This window comes from Panicum virgatum, chromosome 2N (genome assembly GCF_016808335.1).
Source record: "Panicum virgatum strain AP13 chromosome 2N, P.virgatum_v5, whole genome shotgun sequence".
NCBI classification, from domain to species: domain Eukaryota; kingdom Viridiplantae; phylum Streptophyta; class Magnoliopsida; order Poales; family Poaceae; genus Panicum; species Panicum virgatum.
In genome coordinates this window covers 61,293,169-61,311,633 of record NC_053146.1, presented here as the reverse complement: position 1 = coordinate 61,311,633, position 18,465 = coordinate 61,293,169, and the positions used below count along the sequence as shown (strand labels likewise).

Sequence of the window (18,465 nt, the reverse complement as noted above, 5' to 3'; positions counted from 1 at the left end):
GGAGCGAGGTGGTCCACTGCGAGCAGGGCGACGGCGGCGGAGAAGAACGGCGGAGCTCGACGGCGACCGTGCTGCGGCGGTGGATTGGGGGTGCGGAGGAGTCTGGGAGTTGCGCGTGACTCGGGCAGTACTAAAGGCGGGGTCAGCGCGGGCGGAACGGTTGCGGAGGTGCGGGGCGACGGTGAGCTTCGAGCTCGCCGGCATTCGGGCGGGCGGCGGCGATGTTCAGGTACTGAGGCGCGCGCGAGTTGGGGAGCTGAGGCTCTGCAGCGAGCTGTCCACGGCGACAGCGAGGTGGCGGCCGCGGAGCTCGTCGGGGTGGCGTGGCGAGGGGAGGAGGGGTCCAGCGCGAGGGGGAGTGCCAAATAACTTCTAAACTAGGGCTCAAATGAAAAAGTGCCGAACATGAAAGTTGTTCAACTTTTCAAGATCTACAACTTTGATGTTGTGCAAAAATTGATTTGACCAAAGGTTAAAGAGTTATTTTGAAAACATAGAAAGGATTTTGAATTTAATGGACTTTTGTCTTTTCCATTGCAAATTCAGTTTAATTTCAAACAAAAAAGCAAAATTTTCTGCCATGTAATGATTACACTGAATTTTACACATAAACCCTCCACAAAAGCAATATTAGCTCTCCCTATTTAAATTAAACTATAGAAAGGACCCTGGAATAAATCATATTTACACAACTACCCTTTTATTTTTACAATAAGATCCTTTTTCTAGCAAATTAAACACATGATGCATAAAATAAATACAATTCTATTGTACAGACATCTAGGGTGTCACACTCGGGATCAGCGTTCTCTGTGCCAACGTCCCCTCCTTAAACTTCACCTTTTCCCCAACCTCGACATGAACCTCTTCCATAGGAGAGCTATCTGAAAATGGATCACCTAGCTGCCCTTTCCCAGCATCATCTAACAGATCATCATCATCGAAATCATCTAAAGTACCTTCTACATCATGTTGCTGACCCGCTGCTGAATTTTTCTGCTGTTTATTCTCTTTTGTTGCAGAGAAATCCATCTTCTTGGTCTTTTTATTGGCGTCTTCCATCTCGGTGTCACCATTTGCATTACCATTATCCTCACCATTTGGACCATCCTTAGAACCAGAACCAGTTGCTTCCCAAGATCGCATAAATGGTTCTACTTCAAACTGAAGTCCAAAAAACCGCGTCCCAATAACACAATCCATTGTAGTCTGTAAGATGGTGGGATTGAGTACGGCTAACTTGAATCTACCAAACTTATTTTTCCTTGTCGATATCATGTCCACCTTCTAAGTTGCCCCAAGCAATGTTCCCACTGCCAATAAAACTTGAAATGTTCTAAGTACTTTTGGCAAGTTAAGAACCCTCATCCAAACCATAGGAAGCTCATGACCAAAATATTCTTCCTCCTCAAAACACTCAAAGTTCAGCCGCATACCATTTTTCAGATTTGCTGATCCAAAGTTGATAGCACGCATAAACTCAACATTTGAGGGCAACGGAGCCACCCACACATCTAGTGCTTGAGCTTGTAAATCCCACTCAAAATTAGCACAAAACAGCTGCTTCAAATGAACTCTAAGATCTTCCTCAGTCAAAGATCCCCTTTCCACCTTAATTAAAGCAGTGATGCTATCCATTTTAGATGGTAGTATTGGATCATGAGGGATGTGATAGAACCCGAGATCATCCACGGCATAGCCCACTGCAAGTGCCACAGGCTTCGGCTTTTTCTTCATTGGGCATTTAGCTGCCACATGCTTCTCGCTCTCACAAATATTGCAAAAAAAGAGGCGTAGTGCACTCAGCTGAGACATGTCTCTTTGAACAAAACTTAAATCACCAACTTACTGCTTGCCTTTTCATGTCTTTTTCTTCCTCTTTTTCCCAACCACAGAACTATCAAGAGGTCCTTCCAATGCAGCCTCTACCGGTACTGTCGTCGACACATCACTCTGAACTCCTGTCACTTTAACCAGCTGTGGAGGAGGATTATTAATATTAGGAGCAGTCCCACTCATCTACCCAAGATTAGCTTCTGACATCACATTAGCTCCCAACGAACCCCCTCCAGGACCGAACTGTGCACCAACAACTTGCTCATGAGGAACCTGAAGATTTTCACCATGTGCACCATAAGGCATTTCAGGGCCATTACCCCTGTTAACAAAGCTTCTACCACGACCTCTGTCACGGCCGCGTCCTCGCTGCCTCGGCCAACCTCTTCCTGTTGCAAAACCCTGATTAGCACCACGAGACGGAGGACCCGTGGCCGCACCAGGATTAAACGGTTGATGTTGCCGCTGAACCATACCAGAGTTGTGTTGCTGTCCGAATTGCTGCAACTGAAAATTCTGATGATTTTCACCATTGCCTGGCGCAATCCTTTGGGCTTCACCATGGAGTGGAGCACCTGGTTGACTTTGTGGCCCACTGCTCCAGCCTTGTCCTCGCTGTGGTGGCCTCTGGAAGCCATGGCCGCCACCCTGAAAACCTTGTGCACCGCCGCCACCCTGAAAGCCCATACCTCTGCCATCGCCATGAAAAAAACCCCCACCGTGAAGGGCTCCACCCTGCTGGTTGAACCCGCCTCTCTGCTGACCAGCGCCTCTACCTGCCATCTCCCCACCGCCTTGCACGAGAGCTTCCGCGTAAGAACGCCGTCCACGCGGCTGGGATTGGGAAGCACCTCCGTCTGCACGGAATTGCTGCGGTAGGGTTCCGCGCCGTGACAACAGAAGGCCGACGGATGATCTCAGTCCGACTCGAGTCCATCCTGGGCCATTCTTCAACCAAACGCCCGGACTGCGGCCTATCGACGTTAGCTCACGGCCCACTGGAAACGCCTGCTCGCGGCCCACCAAAAAATCTGGATCACGTTTTGAAATTTGAACCTCGTCTCCTACCTCTGGTCGCCGGCGGAGCCCTGATCTGACGCCGGAATTCGCGACCACTTTAACCGGGCAGTCACCGAGAGTTAACAGAGGCGAAACCCTGGTACGAGGTAGAGGGCCATGCCACACCCCGGCGGAATTTCGACCTGCAGTCATGGCCTTGACGAGAGTCCTCGCAAGAGCCGTCGGTCTGTCAATGGTGTCCGGCGTAGAGAACGCCAAGGCCTTGCCCCAAGCAGTCGGATCATCCACCACGTCGGAAGTTGCAACCATCTCCTCTTTAGAGAACCCTGCCTCTGCTGCGATCCGAACCAGAGATGCCGTCTTGAGGGAGCTCGGTGATGATGAACATGGCGTGGACTCGTCGCCGTTGCCCCAGAACTGAGATGTCGATCCAACAGGCCTGATGCCGTGTAAAGGATCGCCAGTGCTCAGTGAGGGCTGTGTCGGCGTCGTCCACACTAAATCATCCTCCGGCGAGCCTTCTTCCTCAACGGGCTCCCCTTCTTTCTCCACAGACTTCCCTTGATCTGACACGGAAAAATGAAAAGCTGCTAACCTCCCCTCTTCCGATGACAAAATTGAACCCCACCGGCGACGAATCTCGCCAACGGGGGCGATCCGCAGACGCCGCCCTCGCAACGCCCTCATCGCCCTCGCAGCGCAAATAGTAGCTTGATTTTCTCTTTGGCTTTGGATATGCTGACGTTATTTGTTTGATTAGCCGATGATAATTATGAGGAGGCAATTCTAGGAAAGGAGCCAAATGGAATGTCTACACCGCATCCTTCCAATTTTGCTGATTTGCCTGTGATAATTATTATGAGGCAATCTTGGAAAGGAATCGCTCATTAAGCAGACCATGCAGAGGGACGGGCTGGCAAGGATAATTATGTGTCCACAAAAGGTAACAAACGCAGGGGAGCGTGCTTAGCGGAGCTGAATTGGTAACGTGGGTACGCGGGGCGGGTAAGTTTTTCGGAGGTGAGAAAATAAGCCTCAAAACGGCAGAAGCATTTTGCGTGATGTGATTTTTTCTTCTCCCGTGAGACTTTCCACCAAGTCGTTACTGACTTGTGGGGTTATCATGAGGGGTAGCAGCAAATTTTTTAGGTAAAATGTGTTTCAAAAGTTTGGTTCTTCATAGTGTATAGATATAGATAGATAGATGTTGATTCTTTATAGTGTAGATAGATTACAGACAGGTACAGTGTGATATGTTTATCAAGGACCTACATAATGTCATGAGTGAACCTATAAAATTCCAGTGATCAAGAAAATCACGCAATAAACTTCTAGATTTTTATTTAGCAGGCATTAAACTCGGCGCAATAGATAAGCACGCCCAGATAAGCAGACGCCTTATCTATCCGACGCCAGCTAGCTCCGTTCCCATTTTAGCAGGAAAACAATATGCTTCAGAAAACATTAAAAATCTGCTTCCATTCCGGGTCACAGCCAAAAAAAAAAAAATCTTTCTGTGGTTCTATATATACACACGAGATCAAAGCACGAATCTCACCAGTAGAATAACAAGGAGTCAAACACCGTACCATTTGTGCTCTTGTAGTCTTGTTCATCTTCCCAACGATTCCAACCTCAGCAGATCGATCAGTCATGGCGTCTAGCCTCAAGATCGCCTCCCTCGTCGCCGCCGTCCTCCTCCTGGCAGCCGCACAAGCTCGAGGTATATACAGCTCATGCATCAAAGTTCTTGCATCCCTGATGTGTTTAGTTGTAATGAAATAACTTAATAAGCTACCAATAATAACTGGTCTAGGCTGGGCACCGGAGGAGGACGACATGGTGCCGGTGCGGACGCCGGCGGAGCAGGTGGTGGTGGCGCTCAGAGGCGGCGCGGGGACGATGGCGGGGGCGCCCCTGTGCCTGCAGTGCCGGTGCTGCTCCAAGTCGACGGGCAACTGCCAGATAACCACCTGCACCTCCGGCATCAAGTGCGACCCCGCCGGCAAGTGCCACCTCGTGCAGAACAAGTGCGGCTGCAGCGGCGGCAACTAGCCGACACTGGCCGGCCGTGTTCGAAAGAGCATGCATCGGATTGATTATTCTGTTTAGGTGTAATTTTTTCGAAGCGGTTTTGTTTAGGTAGAATAATAATCTGGACTAGATCAGAATCCAATCTGCTGCCTCATCAACAGATCATGAGTAGGGGTTGCTAAATTTCTGTGTGTATTTTCTGAAGCTGGTCGAGACTAGAAGGCTGACAGGAAGTGCCACATTATCATCTCATATAAATCTGCGAAATTCGATCGATGAATCAAACAAAACACATCAAGGAAGGGAAACTGCAAAAATGAATGCGCATGAATACGTGGCGTTATTAGAGGAAAGGAATGAAAGCTGCCATTCGTAACCTCCGTGCAAATTCCAGGCCGGAACTGAGGGGGCTTCTATTCATGTCAGGTGCGATGGGAATCAGCAGAAGGGCTGCCGTGTTGCTCCCCCGGCTCCCGGACGTCTCCGCCACCTCCACTATCACCCTCCCTACCTACGGCGGCCGAACCGTCGCCACCGCCTAGCCGCCGCCGCCCCCGACTCTCTCCTTTATGGCCGGCGACCATAGAGCCGCACTACCCCAGCAACCCGGATCATGAGGCCGCCGCCGCCCTCCACTATACATGGCCAAACGGGCCGCCCGAGCATAGCACGGCACTAGCACGACGAGGCACGGCCCAGGCACAACACTATGGGCACTCAGCCGTGCCGATGAGCAAGACACCGAGGCCGTGCCGGCCTCGTCGCCATGCCGGACGCCGTCGACCGCAGCCATGCCGGCTCGCCGCCATGTGGGACGCTGTCGACCACAGCTACGTCTCCATAAAGGACGCGCGTCGCCACCGTCGCGGGCACACGCCTGGCCGCCGTTGCCGCCGTTGCAGGCGTGTGCCTGGCCGCGGGTACGTTCCTGGCCGCGTCGTCTCACTGCAGTCTGTGCGACCTCGCCGGCGACCGCTCCGTCCACCTACCACCCATCCCCCCTCTTTTGGAGGAAGAAGTTGAACAGAGGAGGGGCGAGAGTGAGCTTCTGCAATGCGGCCGCCAAATATCACGCGCGATAAATAGATTTGGCGGGAACTGACACCAGTCACTCATGCATCGCCTAAGCCCAAGGTATATGTCCGGTTGCACAGTACATGCAAATACGTGTGTGTGTGTCCGGTTGCACGTTGCCTGTTCGTAATCTCGGTGGTGAGCGGATGGGGTAGCGGTAGCGGTAGCACCAGCCGCGAGCGGGTTGCACGTAGGCTAGTTTTATGACACCGACACGTGGGTCCCAGATGGCAGTTCTGGCTTCAACCAGGAACCCAAAGCCAAGAGGCGGAAAAATATCACAAAACCAGATAAACCCCCGTGTGCCTCCCTCGCCCCTCCCTCCCGCGTCCGCGCCTCCACCACTCGCTCTCCTCCTGACCTCCTCCTCCAGTCTTCCGTCCACCTCCACTCCACCATGCCCGCCTCCCTCCTCCCCCGGACCTTCCTCCCCCACCGCCTGCGCCGCCTCGCTCCCGCCGGCTGCACCACCTCGCCGCCCGCCTCCTCCTCGGCCTCCGCCCCCTCGAGCCGCTACGACTTCGAGCCGCTCCTGGCCTACCTCTCCTCCCCGTCCGTGGCGGCCTCCCTCACCTCGTCGTCCCCGCCGTCTACCGTTCCAGTGCCCGAGCGCCGCCTCGCCGCGTCCTACTCGGCCGTCCCGTCGCACGAGTGGCACGCGCTGCTGCGGGAGCTCGCCGCCAGCGACGCGTCGCTGCCCGTCGCCTTCGCGCTGCTGCCCTTCCTCCACCGCCACCGCCTCTGCTTCCCGCTCGACCTGCTCCTCTCCTCGCTGCTCCACTCGCTCTCCGTCTCCGGCCGCCTGCTCCCGCACTCGCTGCTGCTCTCCTTCCCGCCGTCGCTCACCGACCCGCCCTCGCCGCTGCTGCTCAACTCCCTCCTCGCCGCCTCCGCCGCGGCCTCGCGCCCCGCCGTCGCGCTGCGGCTTCTGGCCCTGCTCCGGGAGCACAACTTCCTCCCGGACCTCGCGTCCTACTCGCACCTCCTCGCCTCGCTCCTCAACACCAAGGACCCGCCCGACGCCGCGCTGCTAGAGCGACTCCTCGGCGACCTCAGGGAGTCGCGGCTCGAGCCCGACGCGCCACTCTTCTCCGACCTTATCTCGGCCTTCGCGCGGGCGGCGCTCCCGGACGCCGCGCTCGAGCTCCTCGCCTCCGCGCAGGCCATCGGGCTCACGCCGCGGTCCAACGCGGTCACCGCGCTCATTTCCGCGCTTGGCGCTGCGGGGCGCGTCGCCGAGGCGGAGGCGCTTTTCCTCGAGTTCTTCCTTGCTGGGGAGATCAAGCCGCGGACGCGCGCTTACAACGCGCTGCTCAAAGGGTATGTGAGGATTGGGTCGCTCAAGAATGCAGAGCAGGTGCTCGACGAAATGTCGCAATGTGGTGTCGCGCCAGACGAAGCCACGTACAGCTTACTTGTGGACGCCTACACAAGGGCTGGGAGGTGGGAGAGTGCAAGGATACTGCTCAAGGAGATGGAAGCTGATGGAGTGAAACCAAGCTCTTATGTGTTCAGCCGGATCCTTGCGGGGTTCCGTGACAGGGGAGATTGGCAGAAGGCGTTTGCAGTGCTTCGAGAGATGCATGCTAGTGGTGTAAGGCCAGACCGGCATTTCTACAATGTCATGATAGATACATTTGGGAAGTACAATTGCCTTGGGCACGCCATGGATGCGTTTGACCGAATGCGAGAAGAAGGGATTGAGCCGGATGTTGTCACATGGAACACTCTCATTGATGCGCACTGTAAAGGAGGGCGGCATGACCGGGCCATGGAGCTGTTTGAGGAGATGCGTGAAAGCAATTTCCCGCCAGGCACAACCACATATAACATCATGATCAATTTGCTTGGAGAGCAAGAGCGTTGGGAGGGTGTAGAAGCAATGCTATCAGAGATGAAGGAGCAGGGACTGGTACCCAACATCATCACATATACTACTCTTGTGGATGTGTATGGAAGGTCTGGTAGGTACAAGGAGGCAATTGATTGCATCGAAGCGATGAAAGCTGATGGACTGAAGCCATCACCTACTATGTACCATGCCTTAGTTAATGCATATGCTCAAAGGGTAAGAAAGTTTTCTATATTGTGTCTATTTTTCCATTATGGTTACCAAATGAATATTCCGTGACTACCTAGTTAGGCCCAGATTGCTAACCCTTAGCCTTGATGCAGAAATGATGAGCTGTTTTGCTACTTTCGAGATTTACTTCATAATAGCCACCAATGTTCTGCCAACAAAAAACCTGCACACTCTAATTACTGATAGAACTTATATGTTCTGATATTAATACGTACCTAGTTGATTTCTAAAGTCGGTGTATAATATGGTAGTTTTGCTTAGTTGTGTATACGAATCAGGGTTGCATTGTCGATATATTTTTGCCAGACTAAGTGCATTGTTTGATTCAAATTAAATTTTTGGCTTCTCATGGTTCATGCACTGCTTATCTTCAGGGTTTAGCGGACCATGCCTTAAATGTGGTGAAGGCTATGAAAGCAGATGGCCTGGAGGTTAGCATCTTAGTGTTGAATTCTCTGATTAATGCTTTTGGTGAAGACAGAAGGGTTGTTGAGGCCTTCTCTGTGCTGCAGTTCATGAAAGAAAATGTGAGTGGTGTATTTGTCATCGTTTGTTATTTTGATCTATTTTGGATACTCATAGTACTTGTTCTTCTGTTTGATCATGCTGTCTTTGGCAATTCATTTGATAAAAGTTTGCTGTGTTCTGTATTTCATATTGCAGGGTTTGAGGCCTGATGTTATAACATACACAACATTGATGAAAGCTCTAATCCGTGTTGAGCAGTTTGATAAGGTAAGCACAAACTCTTATGCACGTCCTTTCTCCTTGCCAAGATAAACTAGAGACAATTCAGATCAAATCTACCTACTCACAAAGTTACATGCTGTCAAATCGATTGGATCTAGCAAATCTGATCTAATTTGATATTCTCGCTTTTGTTCTTCTCAGATAAGTAGAATAGCAGCGACTGCTTTTTACATGGTTGTAAATCAACTAGTTATCTACTTATCTTCAATGTTTCAAATTTGTATTTCCTATTTTCGTGAATGATTTATGTAGTTGTAAACCTGCAAGCTCGTGGGGAAATAGGCATGAACTGAACTCTGACCTGACCCTTGTGGTTTTACTGATGATTTAACAGGTTCCTGTTATCTATGAAGAAATGATCACATCTGGATGTGCCCCTGATCGAAAAGCGAGGGCAATGCTGCGGTCGGCATTAAGATACATGAAACACATGAGGGTTGCATAGGCAGTTAGACACAATTACTGATTGCATCTGATGGAATCATAATCTTTCTGCTGATCTTATTAAACTTTTCAACAGAAGGTTAGAACTTCTCTGAATCTTGCATTTTTCTGTAGATCTTCTCAAGTTTATTGGATAACTGCTTTTACTGAGACTTATGGTTTGTATATTCATCAGGTGAAGCACCATATGCTGACTGCTACACTCTGGTTGTGCAAGAAGACATTCATTTGCAATAGAAAGGAGACTAAATACATGACAGAAAGAAGCGAGGACCTTATATAGGAAACACATACTGTGCATGTCCGGACCTCATAATTTGAGTTGGAGACATGGAATTGATATTGGTTTATAATTCAATTCCAGTATTTTGCTGAGACAATGAATTGCAAAATGGAACCAGAATTCCAGCTCTTCCAAATTGTATTTAGATGTAGACGTTGTGTAGGGCAATACAAAGGAAATGTATTATAGTTCTATTGCCTCAAAAGTCAAAACTAACACATTATTGACATTGCCCTTATCATAGTGATTTTTTTTAACAGGCGACCCCAAATTTTATTCCCGAGACAATGAAATCAGAGAGTTTTCACGAGTGACTTTGCGTTTGCACGTTCAGACCCTTGACCACTACAACGTGTCCAGCACCTAACAGACCGGCAGACATTTCGTTCAACCAAAACGGGACAAAGAAAATGCACACCGATGTCATGAAGATGACTTCAAAATAAAATAAACAAAAGAGTACTGACATTCTAATAGTACATATGAAAACTTGGAACATATTGTCTGTTCTCAGGAGCATGGGGATTTTAAGAGGGTACACCTATCGAGTAAAAAAACAGTAAGCATACAAAAGTAGTGCACTGGACATAACAAAGAAACATCATGACAGTAGCACATATCTTGATTACAAAAAAACAGCAAGCAAAAAAAATAGTGCGCGTGACATAACAAAGAAACATTAAGATATTAGCAACATATCTTGACCAGAATGTACAGATAGATAGCTACATTGCAATGTAGAGTTGGCAGATACAGATTCCGAGTTTAAACAATACTAGCAAGTCTAACAATAGATCTTGTGTACGGACAGAAATCGACTGAGCTTCATTTCTTCCCAATCTCCATCAACAACCAATCCTTCCTCATGTCCATTGGAAGTGCCATAAGACATTCAAACTTCCGATCACTATTTGTGAGGATACAATAGGCCCTTAGCAAATCATCACGAGCTAAGTTGGGTATTGCTTGAAGTGCTGCAAAGATTTCCTTAGGGCATGCACTCTTTGGCTCCTCTTGGGTCTCATTGGATTTCATAGATATGTGGAACGAATTCTTGATGTCACCAGACATGCAAAAGAGCGCATCCTTTGTTCTGAACCTCTTCACCCTGCCTTGTTTGTTTGATTGAATCAACATGGGTGCTTCAGGACGGTACTGAATGCTAGGTCCAGATGTTGAAGGTGAACTTGGGGTAGGGTCACGAACATCTTCGGCAACCTTCATCGCCACCTCTTGGCCATTCTCAGCACCTGCACTAACATCTTCACTAGTTGCAGCATGATCTCTGGAAAATATTAGGCTTATTGCATCCCAGTTCTTGATAACTTTATGCTGATAGCAAGCAGCAGCTTTGTTTTTCTGCAAAATAATTATCAAAGCTGAACTACATGCCCGGAATTATTCCACTACACACTATCAAAAATGAACACATTTACCCCACCTCTATGTATCTGATCCAAGCATCCTCATTGTGGATCACAAGCTTATTCCTGTCCTGATCCCACTCAAATCCATCATGGGCAAGTATTCTGCCAAGGACATTGCAGTGCTTGTCAAATGTCTTGCATCTTGACATCACATGATCCTTTGTGATGTCCACGTTGCACTTCTCCTGCACATTTCTCACCGCCGCACTGTATACATGTGCCTTCCACCCATTTGCTGTGTGGTCCCCATTGTTGTGATGCTCAACAAGAACATCCAGGAGCGCTTGGTCCATATCATCCGTCCAAGTAAGATAGCCTCTATACTTCTTCTTACCATTGCTCACACTCATGGTACCTGATCTCTTATGCTAAAATCAGGCAAGGCAAGTAGCATATTAGACTCGTCAAGTGCGATAAAGCCTGATTTATAAGCTTTGAATGCTAGAAACGAATCATAAGATAGCATTTGGGAGGAAGTATAATCTAGCTAATCAATTCACGAAGCCAATGTTCATTTTGGTTCTATCCTCTGGCCTGAGCCAGTGAGCCTTATACACTTGAAACAAGCACATGACCCTTGGACCTTGCAACATACCTGGCGCTCTTACAGCATCTTACTTATGCTATCTACTCGTCTGCTAGACATCTGGGCCAGCAGAGACTCCATCCTGCACGTACGCAAGTTTCAGCGCGCAATCACAAGATTTGCAAGAACCAACAAATCCAAGATTGGACACTACAGCGGAGGAGCGCAAAGTAAAGGCAAAGTCGCGTCGGGCAGGCGGAGGAGCGTGTGTCCGTCTGTAAGAAGGGGTCCTGAAGTTGGGTGTAGAAACCGGCGGCCGGAACTGCGGAATGGGGAGGGCGGCGCTGCCGGAGCGGGTACCTGGGGGCGGCGGCGTACGGGAAGATGAGGCGTGCCGGTGTGCCCCATCCTCCGGGTAGGGTTAGGACAGGAGTAGGAGGATTAGCTGGAGGAGTGGAGCCGATGGTCGAGGATGGGAGGGAGCCAGAACAGCGCCAGAGACGGTTGGGCCGCCGGCGAGGAGGAAGAGGGGAGGGAGGCTGGTGGAGATTTACCTGCAGCCGCCAGTCGCGGGAGACGAGACCGAGACGAATGGCACCGCAGTCCGCGGAGGCCTCCCTCAATTCCACAGGATTCCGGGGTTGGGGGTTCGGAATCGTGTGGCTTTCGTTTGATAGCTGTATGCCTGTACGTCGATTTTATTTCGGATTCCGGTGGATTCGAATTCCGAAGGTTACCTGAAATCCAAAAGAAACATACGGATATCCAACTCTCTATTCCTGCGGGAATTCAAGCCCCAGGACCGCGGCGGACGAGGCTCCGCTGCAGTTGGCCGCCGTGCAGTTGAGTCACTGCGTGTGGGGCCTGCACGAGTGGGGCCCACGTGGCAGTGACCCAACTGCAGGGGAGGTAACTGCAGCGGATCCGGTTCCGACCGCGGCTACGTCGCCCCTTTTCGCGGCCATCCAGAAGCAGGCACCCAGGCGCGTGCAGTTTTGCAAAAAAAACCTCCACGTTTCTCGAATTCAACCCGCGGTCCGGGGAGGCCCTTAGTCTGCAGTAGGCACGACTGTTTTTTATACTAAAACCCCCTTCTGTTCCGAATAATTAGCACGAAGAAGAAAAAATTCGGAAGCAGGCATCCAGGCGTGTGGAGTTTTGCAAAAAAATCCTCCTTGTTTACTGAATTCAACCCGCGGTCCGGGGAGGTCCTCAAACTACAGCAGCGGCGCCTGTTTTTTACCTGAAAACCCCCTGTCGTGCTGAAAATTTCAACGCCAAGAAGAGAAAATTTGAGTTCGGCGACGACTTTGCAAAAACATGCTCGCGTCCATTTTCGCAGAGAACCCCTCGTCCGCCTCTCAGCCTCCCCCTCTCATCTCTCTCTCTCTCTTCTGTCCCCCTTTCCTCGCCGCTGCCGCCTCCGACATCGCACCGCCCGTCGCCGCTGCCCTCGTCGAGCTAGAGCTGCCTCTGCGGGCTTCCCCTGTTGGTGCCCAATTCCCTCACCTTCCTCGCATCCTCAGCGTCCGGCGACGAACGACAGAGGCGAGCAGGCGCGGCGGTGGAGGCTCGCTCGCAGCGCGCGGCTGTGGCCCGGGTCGCCGCCGCCGCCTCACCCCTCCCCTGCATCACCCGCCGGTGAGCTGCGGGCCGCGCCGCCGTCCTCGCTTGCATCCCGCGCCGGCGAGCGGCGGGCCTCGCGGCGGAGCTCCCCGCCCACCCCCCTCAGCCCCCGGATTCGCGCGCCGCACCGGCAGGCGAGCTCCGCGCCGCCGTGGGCGGCCGAGCAGCGCCGCCGCGGGCGAGCAGACGCGCGCGGGAGCGGCCCTCCCCTGATGCGGCCGTGGGCGAGCGTGGGCCTCCCCTGCGCCGCGGCGGAGCTCCGAGCGGGCGCGCCGGCCTGGGCCACGCCGTCATCTCCCTCTCCGCTCCGCCGTCGCCGTCGTCGCCGCCGCCGCCACCGCGGAGGCCGCGCCATCTCTCCCGACGGCCAGATCGGCCCGGGGCAGGGCAGTGTGCTGCGCGGCGGCCTACATGCGGCACGACGGCGGATCTGGCGAGGACGGCGGCAGGCCTCCCTCCATGGTGCCCGAGCTCGGCCGGCCTCGCGACAGCGTCCCCTCCCTCCTCCCTCGTCCCTCCTTCCTCCCTCCGGCCAGGTGCGGGAGCTCCGGCGGTGCGGCTCGGGTCCCTGGCGCCGGCGGTGCGCGCGCGGAGCATGCGGTGGCGTGCTTGCCTAGCCTCGCTGCGGAGCACGCGCGGCCACCAGCTCGCCTCGCCGCGGTGCGTGCGGCCGCCTGCGCGACGGCGGGCGGAGCGCGCGGCGGCCTAAGGCTTCTCACTTGTATCTATTCTCTATCTATTCTGTTGTGAAATTGATTTTTTTTTGAGGTGCGCATTGATATAGTTGAATTCCTGTATGTGCTATTGCCATAGAGTAGTATTGAACTTTTAAAACAATGGTTCTATGGTGCTCAAGGTGCAATGGTCTCTTCTTATATGACGGATACTCACCGTTGAGGAAAACCACAACATGCCACTCTTGTGGTGGTTTTTAGAAAATACTGTTATCGCCATAAATTAACAGGATTAATTTATGGGCCGAAAGCAAGATGGGCTTGAAGCAGGAGATTGAAGAAGGCTTGTAAATCGGCTCCTGCGTAAGCGTTTGGGCCACATGGGCCATGTATCTTTAGATTTAGTTTAAGATTAGAGATAGAGTCCGATCGGGACAGGATTAGTTTAGATTGTTTCCCAAGTCTCCAGACTATAAATATGTACCATATGTTATTCATGAAAAAAGGGAACGTCATCACGTCTCGCAAAACAGCAACTCTCGGCGCATCGCCACCCCTAATTCTAGGGTTTCATCCAAGTAAGCGTCATGCTGCCCTGATCGCTTCTTGCGATCAGGGCAGTGTTGTTTTTGCTTTTACCTTGGTATTACTCGTACTGAAGGGTTTTTTATGGCGAGTAATGCTAGTTATCCTGATGTTCGTAGCATGGCTTTTAGTAGATCTATCGTGCTTTATTGCTTATCATCTACGAATATCATGTTGTTTTCGTGCAGTCATGTTTCAATCTCATGCTAGTTCTTGTTGTGTAGAATTAGTTGCACGGAGACAACACCATGCTTCCTTTCTGTCTAGTAGATCCAATCTGTTACGGTTTGCTCTTGTACATAAGAGTTGGCGTGATATCTGCTAGGTTAGGCCTTGCAAACGGATTGGATGATCCGGTGATGTATTAGATGCTTTGCCTTAGTCTTAACAGGGAATTGATCCGGGAATCGGCCCTTGCTAGTTCTTAGGCCTCTGTTTTTTGTTACGGTTTAGTTATTTATTACATTTATTAGGCCCAATCACGTGTAGGATGTTCCGATCTAGCAGTGAAGCTTCGACCGTCGTGGATTAGATTCCTTAGATTTAATTGAAGCAGCTTTACACTTATTTGCTTTATTTATCGATATCCGGATAGATGCAGATCCAATCTGACACCGGGACTCGATCGGCTCTTTAAAGCCGATGCAAGAGTCGTCCCGGGGAGCCGACCACGGCTCGGACTTATGTTTCCACGTGTTTGTGTATGTAGGCAAATCGTCGCAAGCACGTCCGTACCTTCCTGATCGGGTATAGGTCAGGTGGCACGCCCTGCGTCTTCACAAGCCGCGGCGTGTGCTGGAATTGCGGGCCGTCGACGAGGGAGCAGTGCCTGCCAGCGCCCCGGCGACCTCCCGGCTCTTCGTGTTGCTTGTCGCTGCTCGCCGGTGGGTTTCGACCGACAACAAATACAGATGACAATTTGTCATTCTAACTTTTCAAAAAAAAATTGTCATTCTGAATTTCATCAGAAAATTCAGATGGCTCAAGTTGGTTCTGGAAGCAATTGGCTGAAAGGATTCCATCAATTGGGTCCAGCTGTATCATTTAGCTTTTCTTGACATGGTAGTACTGCTGGATCTTAGATGCTTTTATCTGAGTAGATTAAGACCAGGTTTTTATCTCATACCAATCTGGATTTATCTATACTGGATTTATCTTTCAGTATATTCGGTTTTGTAGTGTTCCAGTTAACATGCATCAGCGTATTGAACTAATAGCTTGCTCTTTCTATATATTCCTCTATATTGGATTTATCTTTCAATATATTCAGTTTTGTAGTGTTCCAGTTAACATGCATTAGCATATTCCGCTGCATACATGTCGCAGCGATTGCAACATGTTTTAATTAGTAGGGCCTGCAGAGGATGATGATTCACGTGCTGGGAGCGTGAGGGGACCTTAGCCTTCTTGATCGTCTTATGTAATAAGTTGGATTTTCGCTCGGGTCCAATGAGCAGTTCGACCTGTTAGAGTACATTAGGCAACTCTGGATATAGTTAGTTTAGGATTGATCGTAATTCCAGGATAATGCTACTTGCCCTCCAAGCCATGTATTCCTATATAATTAGCCCAAGGGGCTCAAGCAATATATCCCACGCAATATACATAATCTAACACGATTTTTCTTTCTGGTTACACATCTACCTCTCAAGAGCTAACACCCATTTGGTAAGCTGCATTAGTTTTGGCGAGCAATCTGGGTCTCAACTGCATTGCCATGCTGCATTAGTGCTATACATGTAGTGCATCCGCTTCCTTATTTTGACGGGGAGAACCAGACTATAGAATGGGCTATGCGTCTGAGAGTTGCATAATACGTCTCCCAAGCATTGGAATATTGTAGTGTCATGGGGAGGCCAGCATATCATGAAGTAAATGCATACAGGGTCCTCTTTGATGAGGTAAATGGGTAATCTGTGGAGTTTGTTTGGACGTAGAGTACTGAAAGTGTGTATAAAGCCTGATTATTGTGTTGTGCTGATGACCATGTGCCATATATCCTTGATAATTTTATTGATTACATTTTCACAAGTTACATTTATTGTGTCTGAAAATATCATTAGTATATATTGGGACGGCGACTTGCAAATCTGGATCTCTGCCTCTCACTAAACCAAAAATTAAATTTTAAGGGTCACTATCCATCTGGTTATCCATTTGCTTGCTCCAGTTGTTGGAACAATGGGCTAGAAGTTAAAAATGCCAACTGACTTATCCACTCTGCTGACTAGAAGTGTATAGAAACACTTAAAGAAACCTATACGAGTTCCATATCAGAACTGATATTGGGCTTCGTAACATTGCATGTATTATGTTCTTTAGCTAACAATTTATGTAGATGGTAATATCTTCCAGCAGACGAATATGTCATTTTATACCGATTATCTTATTTTCAAACAAAAGCTTATAGTTGCAAAGAACTTTCAGATTGAAGAATGGTGACCCTCGTCTGTTATGCTTTGGGTTGATGGAAAACAGCAAGTGTCGGTACCCTGTAGCAGGGATACCCACTCCTACTGCCGCAAGACAGGACTCGCGTAGCCATCTGTAACTACGCCCTAAGGGGCGGAGCAGCCGGCCCCACGGGTCAGGCTCTTACCTCACCGGGCCAACGGCCCCGGACCTGCTCCCTGCTCTAGGACGGGTCCGGAGACGCCACATGTCCCTGAGGAGGGGAAGCTCCACGCCAACAGCCGAGGGCTTGGACCCCCCGTAGGGGTCCGAGACCTCCCTGCGTCCGTCCGGACCTCCCACGCGCGTAGAACCAATATACCGCCGGGGCGGGGTCCGGGGGCGCCACGTGCCCCGCAGGCGCAGGCGCGGGAGCGAGTCTTCCGTTGGAAGACTCGCCCACCCACCGCATTCAATGCGGGTGGTTGAGGCGTGCTCTGCCGCCGCGGCATGCGGGGCAGCCTTTGTCAGGCCTCACTGTAGACCGCATATAACCGAGGTACACAGTGCAGCCGCATGCGCCGCATCCGCGCAGAGCCCGTCTGCCGCATTAAATGGATACGACGGCACGGTACCTTTTCATCATACCGCCTACGCCGCAAGCTACACGGCCCGTTCAGCTACGCTGCAGGCAACGCCGCAAGCTACACCCTGGCGCCATTTCGACAAGACAAGGCATGGCTATGCCGGACAAGACAAGGAATGAGATCTCCGTCGCCTGCAATGCCATAATGTCTGTACAGTATGTCATTTTATACTACATTGTTGGGCCCACCTGTCGGGGACTCAACGACCATGTACGCGCCTCCCTTGAGATATAAAAGGGAGGCGATTGCTGCACACTTCAGACAGGACAAGACTCTCACAACACAAGCTCGGTTTCACTCCGAACAACCCTGCTCTCAACCTCTTGAGAGCGCAAGCAATACAACACACAGTGGACGTAGGGTATTATGCTCCGGCGGCCCGAACCACTCTAAACCTGCTGTGTTCATCGCGTTCTTCCACCGAGATTGGGCTAATCCTAGCTAACCCCCGAGTACTCACCCTCTGGGTTTAGGCGGGTGCACTACCCCAACCGGCTGTGGGTTTGCACACCACGACATTTGGCGCGCCAAGTAGGGGAATTTAGCTGGTCTTAGTTCATCTCTTGCTCATCTCCATGGTTCGGGTGGTTGAGCACTCCCACCACCACGACGACGTGGAGATGGCGGAGGGTGTAGCGTCATTCGCGCCACACGCCTCTCGCCTTCCTGCGCCAGGGGCAACCGTGCCCGTGGAGCAGCCACCGTCGGTAGCAGCGCGTGTTGCACGTCGTCAAGAGTCAGGGCGCCCGTCAAGGGCCCCCTCACAAGCTACGAGCGGCGGAGCGCTGGCGGCACCTAGGGAGTTGCTTCGCAACCCTCCGGCTACTGCAGCCGCGCCAGACGTCCTGAGGCAATGGCGGGATGACGTTGACTGTCTCCTCCATCTGGCTCAGGCCTCCCCCAGTTCTGCAAGGACTGGGCAACGACCTCCGCCTGGCAATGAGGTGGTACCCTACCCCCGGCGCCAGGGTGGTGCGTCGGCATCCGTGTGCTCCCCCACGGTGAGGGGTGCACGAACAGAAGACCTGCGGGCGGAGCTCAACCGCAGGCGCGCGGGTGAGGACG

At 51.3% G+C, this 18,465-nt stretch overlaps 3 protein-coding genes across 5 annotated transcripts; 2 read left to right on the top strand and 1 right to left on the bottom strand.

The window, feature by feature from the left end:
* The first annotated feature begins 4,509 nt into the window (after positions 1-4,509).
* LOC120662859 lies at positions 4,510-4,911 on the top strand. The gene is made up of 2 exons (XM_039941920.1): positions 4,510-4,579; positions 4,673-4,911. The coding sequence occupies exons 1-2, from the start codon at positions 4,510-4,512 to the stop codon at positions 4,909-4,911; spliced, it is 309 nt and encodes a 102-aa protein (XP_039797854.1).
* A 1,336-nt stretch (positions 4,912-6,247) lies between these two features.
* On the top strand, positions 6,248-9,795 carry LOC120661610 (pentatricopeptide repeat-containing protein CRP1, chloroplastic). The gene is made up of 5 exons (XM_039940505.1): positions 6,248-8,032; positions 8,422-8,574; positions 8,711-8,782; positions 9,132-9,320; positions 9,417-9,795. The coding sequence occupies exons 1-4, from the start codon at positions 6,362-6,364 to the stop codon at positions 9,240-9,242; spliced, it is 2,007 nt and encodes a 668-aa protein (XP_039796439.1). The 5' UTR covers positions 6,248-6,361; the 3' UTR covers positions 9,243-9,320; positions 9,417-9,795.
* A 295-nt stretch (positions 9,796-10,090) lies between these two features.
* LOC120661611 lies at positions 10,091-12,153 on the bottom strand. 3 transcript variants are annotated; one of them, XM_039940506.1, is made up of 4 exons: positions 12,032-12,153; positions 11,547-11,619; positions 10,966-11,319; positions 10,091-10,883 (listed from the first exon to the last, which is right to left on the bottom strand). In XM_039940506.1, exons 3-4 carry the CDS (start codon positions 11,299-11,301, stop codon positions 10,350-10,352), a joined length of 870 nt encoding a protein of 289 aa, XP_039796440.1. In that variant the 5' UTR covers positions 11,302-11,319; positions 11,547-11,619; positions 12,032-12,153; the 3' UTR covers positions 10,091-10,349. The 3 variants fall into 3 exon arrangements, with proteins under 3 accessions (XP_039796440.1, XP_039796442.1, XP_039796443.1); XM_039940508.1 differs by lacking the exon at positions 12,032-12,153 and adding an exon at positions 11,838-12,025; XM_039940509.1 differs by lacking the exon at positions 12,032-12,153 and adding an exon at positions 11,692-11,800.
* Positions 12,154-18,465: the final 6,312 nt, after the last annotated feature.

Coding starts and splice junctions, on each gene's coding strand:
- LOC120662859 (XM_039941920.1), top strand. CDS start 4,510: ATGGCGTCTAGCCTCAAGATCGCCTCCCTCGTCGCCGCCGTCCTCCTC. Junction 4,580..4,672: donor GGCAGCCGCACAAGCTCGAG/GTATATACAGCT, acceptor TAACTGGTCTAG/GCTGGGCACCGGAGGAGGAC.
- LOC120661610 (XM_039940505.1), top strand. CDS start 6,362: ATGCCCGCCTCCCTCCTCCCCCGGACCTTCCTCCCCCACCGCCTGCGC. Junction 8,033..8,421: donor TTAATGCATATGCTCAAAGG/GTAAGAAAGTTT, acceptor GCTTATCTTCAG/GGTTTAGCGGACCATGCCTT. Junction 8,783..9,131: donor GTGTTGAGCAGTTTGATAAG/GTAAGCACAAAC, acceptor ATGATTTAACAG/GTTCCTGTTATCTATGAAGA.
- LOC120661611 (XM_039940506.1), bottom strand. CDS start 11,301: ATGAGTGTGAGCAATGGTAAGAAGAAGTATAGAGGCTATCTTACTTGG. Junction 10,884..10,965: donor CTTGGATCAGATACATAGAG/GTGGGGTAAATG, acceptor ATTATTTTGCAG/AAAAACAAAGCTGCTGCTTG.